Below are 6,079 nucleotides of genomic sequence, written 5' to 3' on the forward strand. Positions count from 1 at the left end.
AGCAAATCTGTTATCCCCATAATCTTGTGCATCAAATAAACTTAGACACATACTTTTCTAGCACAAAATTTTATTAATTATTTATGTCTCTCCCCAAATAATCTGACATGAAAGACATACAAAATTCAACATTTCAACCACTTTACTTTGTTAGTCTATAATAGATAATGGATTGTATTATTTTATGACCTCAATTCTTAATCCAAGTATTTATATACAGTATCAACATGATTTCTAATGTAATGAAATGAAATTCTTAATATGATCAAGTCATGACCCATCACCCATGGATTGCCATTATAAAATTAATTATATATAAAGTCGAGAAGAGGTAGTAAATGAAGTGGGGGAGAGGTGTCTGCTGTCATTTTTAATTCCCAAAAAGAAAATAATGTACAAATTTTTATTTATATGGAACATACACCATGTGCTCCCCACCGATTTGTATTAAATTACCATATATATACCTAGAAAAATCGTAGCACAACTCATAGAAATGGAGCCACGAGCTAGGATTTCGGGTTTCAAATTGATTCACGATTTACACCCCAAACTTGGTATCAAAATAAACCTTACGGTGTGAAAAACCAAAATCTTCAATCAATTTTGACTTTGAGATTGCACGGTTGCACCAACAGATCGCGGCGTTTCTTGACAAGAAATAGCCGTCGAGTTTTAGATTAAGAATTTAGGACAGAAAGAAATAAAACTATTTTGATCGGTTATTTGAGTATGTTATGTTTTATTGGGCTAAAATAAAAGGCTAAAAAATGTAATAGTTTAAAGACCAAAATAATTTACCTAGGCTTAAGCAAAATAAAAAGTAAAAATTCAATACATACTAATAACTTGAAAAAAAAAAAAAAAAAAAAAAAAGTCTGGCCTGGAGCCCCCATCCTTTGGGTGCTACGCCCTCAATATGGTGCATGAGATCTATAAATATTTGGGAGAAATATTCATCTTACTGTGGATGTTCTTATATTATTCAATCATCCCCTGACAATTCCACAAACGGATACAAAAAAATTTTAAGAAAAAAAAAAAAAAACGTGTTAAAGTCCATGCTAGAGTTTGATTATATCCTTTTAAGAGGAATTTGATTACACACTGTGCTAAAATAAAACGACTTATGATTTGTGATATCATATGAACACTTCAAATCACAAAATATGACAAAATTCTAGATGTTTTCCGTACTCTGTATAAATGATGATTCATAATATAAATCACCTTGGGGTTGCATTCGGTTTGCTATTATTTTTAGCGGTCTTTCTGCAACAAATTAAAGTCATGTCACTGCTTAAAACAAAAAACAAAAAAACAAAAACAAAAAAGTGATGTCACTCAATTGATCGTGGGACTCTTTTTCGAAAAATAAAATAAATAACCGATATACTAGTCAAGAAATTCATTAAATCTTCCTGTAGTAGAGCTTAGACTTCTAAGTTCTATCCACTTTCACGTGTAACAATTGAATTTTATTGATGACAAGAAGCATTTGAGCACGTCTTTGTCTATATGTATTACCTACCATAGGGAAGTTTTCAATGAAATATTTCCCAACTAAAAAAAATCGAAAAAACAAAATACTCTTGCTCCAGTAAATTTGAAAAAAAGAAAAAGAAATGCATGAAGAAGATCAATAGGAAATGTAAGAATCAACTTATCTATTCTTTGTATGATCGAACAAAGCAATATAAACAAAAGATCTAACATTAGCGTTGTCCTATGGTGGGTTGTCTACTTATCTATGTCATTATGAAATGACCTGTGTAGTTATAAGGTTTACTTCTGTACATAGCTGCACCATTTCTCTCTAGCTCTTCATGTCATGTCTCAGATTTCATTTCCAGTCGATTCCCACTTCAAAAACTCGCGTTGACGGGCGATTTCAAGGCGATCCTTCGAATGAGACCCCGTTTCTTGATACTTTGGCAAGTGATTTGCTGATAGGCCTTGAAGTAATTTGATGACTTCAAACGTATCGTCGAGATAGTATTTTGCCATGCTCGGTTTTTGACCAACTGTGCAAGCGAAAACTTCTGCGGAATCCGGTAAGGAACGGTTCGTGACTGAACTTGCAATGGCCTCGAACATGTCCTCATCTGATCTGTCATCACCGATGCAGAGTACGAAATCGGCTGCCTTTCTTTTATTCGCCATGGTTTCCATTAGATTCTTGACCACAACACCTTTGCTTACGCCCTGAAATACATATGAATGAAGAAATGCGATTGAAGTACGAAGACAATTAGCTACAAGTGTTTCTGTAACACAATCGATCGACAGGCCTTTGTACTTAGTTTTCCAATCAAGAAATCAACATATAGACATCCTAACAGTCAGACATCGTCTATATACCTGTGGTTTCACCTCAACTATCTGCTGGCCGCTGCTTACGACCACAGGGTCGTTGGCAAGCACGCTCTCCAAATGATCCAGAAGCTCCTTCGCCTGCCAAGAGCCAAAGTCAGGGTCCGCTTCTTGATGATGCCAAACTAAAGCACTCTCCTTCTGCTCAACAGAAGAACCATCGGTAGCTTCTGTGTAGTGTTCCATCACCGGCAACGCAATTCTTTTCCAGTCCAAATCGACTGCTAACCCGCAAGATTCCCATGCCGAATTTTTTGTCCATCTAGCAGGAAACCAAAGTACTGGATTTACCAAAATGTAACAATAAATAACCCAAAACAAGAAAGTGTAATAAAAGATCGTGACAATACCGGGTGAAGTAACCGTGTTCAGCAGATAGCCCGAGCCTCTCACATTGAGAGAACCACTTTCCAAGCGAATCCGTCCCTCTGCCACTGACAATGAACACGACATTTTTGGGATCATTGGACAAAGTATTCAAAACTGAAATAACTTCAGAGGTTGGAGATTTGTCAACTCGATCTTGAGGCATCATGGTACCATCATAATCCAGAAGGACGAGCCGGCTATTCGAATTGTTATAAGCAGAAACTATGTGCTCCACTGAAAGCTTCCTAAAATTCGGACCTAAAGCAACAACTCGTGAATTCAAGCCGAATCCAATGCCCCAACACCTCTTTGCGTAATGCTCGGAACAAGCTCGTTCCAGATCCTGATTGAAACTTCTAGCCCAATAGGCAACATCGTGAGATACAACATACTTGTAATGTTTCTCATGGCGCAGTTCTTTCTCAGAATCGGTCATCGTGATTCCCAAAACCATAGCCTCGGCCACGCTATTGATGTTCCAAGGATTGACCCGAATAGCACCACTAAGGGATGGGGAACATCCAATGAATTCGGACACAATAATGACACTTTTCCTTGGTGCTTCAGAATCCTCAAGTCCAAGAACCTTATCCAACTCAGGGCCACCTTGCCTAGATACTGTGTACTTATATGGTACCAAATTCATCCCATCTCTAACCGCATTAACCACAACACATTCAGAAATCGCGAAATATGCGACTTTTTCTTGAAAAGAAATAGGTCCATTTAAACAAACAATTGGCTGATACCCCGGTTTACAGTATTTTTTATTGATCTCATCAGCAACTTTATTGATCTCACTTTGAAGTTCTTGAATATCCTTTCCCTGACTCCTCGGTGGGTTCATGATCTGAATCAAAACGACACTTCCACGATACATAGGATTCTCGTCCAAAAGCAATCCAAAGGCCATAAACTTCAAACTAATCCCTTTGAACATGTCCATATCGTCAACACCTAACAACACAGTTTTCCCACCATATTTTATCCTCAATTCCTTGACCTTTTTTGCGGTTTCATTCAATGACATGATGGATTTAATCTGTCCCATATGAATCCCCACAGGAAGGATCTTAATACTAACAGTTCTCCCATAATAATCCAATCCAATATACCCCCTCTTGGATTGATAATCCAGTCCAAGCATCCTGCTACAACATGACAAGAAATGCCTGGCATAATCAAAAGTATGGAATCCAACAAGATCACAATTCAAAAGGGCCCTCAAAATCTCCTCCCTGACTGGCAAAGTCCGAAAAATTTCCGAAGAAGGAAACGGGATATGAAGGAAGAATCCAAGTTTCACCCTGTGATGCCTTTTCCTCAAGAAAGTAGGCAGAAGCATGAGATGATAATCATGAACCCAAACATAATCCTCATCTGGATTGATAACCTCCATCACTTTATCAGCAAAAATTTTGTTCGCTGTCACATATCCCTGCCACATAGCCTTGTCAAATCTGACCCCATGATTGGGTGTCAAAGGCAACATATAGTGAAACAAAGGCCACAAATAATGCTTGCAAAAACCATGATAAAACTTATTAATCAGATCAACCGATAAAAAAGTAGGCACGCATTTGAACTTGTCGAACAAGAATTGCGCCACCTCTTCTTGTTCGGACGAATCAATCTCCACTCCCAAACACCCAACAAACACGACCTCCACATTAGGGGGAAACCCATCTTTTAATTGCAAAACTAGGGCATCTGCATCCCAATCAAAGCACCATTTTTTACCTTCGACCGGATCCTTGAAACACTTCAATGGCAGCTGATTGTAGACAATTATCATCCTTTCTTGATTCACGGATGAAACAAGGTCGGACATTTCTGACCCATCACCCGCACCATTTTCTCCATCCTCAAAATCCGAGATGATCCCGGGTACCGAAATAACTCTCGGGATACGAGTCCGATCACTGGAATAGTCATCCAGGTTCAAAAGATTGAAGTAAGATCTCGACAACATGATGAAAAAACCCAAAAAAATTTGGATCAACCTGGATGAAAAGAACGGAAAACAGTTCAATGTGCAATGGAAAAAAAAAAAAGGATATTTCGACGCTGGTTTGTATTTGTGAATTATTCACAGAAAACAAAGGGAATTCAGTTCATGTAGCGTATATATATATATGAGTAGATAGGAGAGAATCAAGATTTCGAGATGCAAATCCCATTGAATGGAAGGAAAAAGGATTGCAAGAATAGTTTGAAAATTATTATTATGGACATATTGTTCACAAGGAAGGTGGTACGCTGCACAAGTAAAGATAAGAACGAAGGACCGACTTACCATATGGGACTTTTAAGCATTCTCGATCCCCATATCTTCATTACTTGTACCTTCTTATTTAATTAATTTTTATTTTTTTTTTACTTATTTAGACCCACCCGCACATATATTATAATAATAATTATCAATTGATTTGTTGGTTATCGCGATAATACGACCATTTATTCAATATATAGGTATCTAAGAGCGACGATTACTGATTTCATAGTCATCAAAACGATGAAGGAAAAAAATTGTTATAATAATTAATACTAATAATTTTATCCATCAATTTCAATTTCATTATTTCATGAAATAATTCTTATGTTGGTGCTCGAATGATTTCGCCCACCTAATCGTATTTACTTAATCCCAAATTTTATGTGATGTAAAAATTTTATATCTCGTAATTTGTTGTATTTTAATAGCGTAGACAGAGGGAAAATACTTTGGTTTTAAAAGAGTCAATTTAATCTTTAACAAAAAAAAAAATTTGTTGTTTGAGAATGATAAATAGATGGCTTCAAATTATCATAACTACTGTTTATATTTTAAAAATCTTGAAACACACACATTTTGCTTAACCTTTTTAATACTTATTAAGCTTTAAATATATGGTGGTTGCTATTTTTTAAATGGATAAATCAAGTAAGAGGAACACGAGTTTTGATTATGCAAATCCAAATCGGTCTCTTATTTTATTTACACAAAAATTAATGTGACACGGTCTTACGTGACAATTTTGTAATATGAATTTTTAAATTAAGTTATTCATAAAAAAATATTATTATTTATGTTAAAATTATTACTTTTAATTATAAATATAAATCGTCAAAATCCGTAAAACAAAACTATCTGAGACCTATTTATTTAATTGATATGACTGGTTAAAGTTATTTTAAATTAGTTTTTAACTGGGCAATGCTATTTAGAACACAAAATTATACGTTTTTTTTTTGTTATAACTTTTCGATTTTGTTTGGATGGACAAAACTTGAGTGTATTTCAAATGAACTTAATACCAAATCAAATTATATAATTTCAATAGTAATTGTGGTAAGT

General features: G+C 35.5%; 1 protein-coding gene across 1 annotated transcript; it reads right to left on the reverse strand.

The window, feature by feature from the left end:
• Positions 1-1,652: 1,652 nt before the first annotated feature.
• On the reverse strand, positions 1,653-5,048 carry LOC140886219 (probable alpha,alpha-trehalose-phosphate synthase [UDP-forming] 11). The gene is made up of 3 exons (XM_073292726.1): positions 2,724-5,048; positions 2,362-2,635; positions 1,653-2,205 (listed from the first exon to the last, which is right to left on the reverse strand). The coding sequence occupies exons 1-3, from the start codon at positions 4,712-4,714 to the stop codon at positions 1,837-1,839; spliced, it is 2,634 nt and encodes an 877-aa protein (XP_073148827.1). The 5' UTR covers positions 4,715-5,048; the 3' UTR covers positions 1,653-1,836.
• Positions 5,049-6,079: the final 1,031 nt, after the last annotated feature.

Source organism: Henckelia pumila, chromosome 3, assembly GCF_033568475.1.
Source record: "Henckelia pumila isolate YLH828 chromosome 3, ASM3356847v2, whole genome shotgun sequence".
Lineage (NCBI taxonomy): Eukaryota > Viridiplantae > Streptophyta > Magnoliopsida > Lamiales > Gesneriaceae > Henckelia > Henckelia pumila.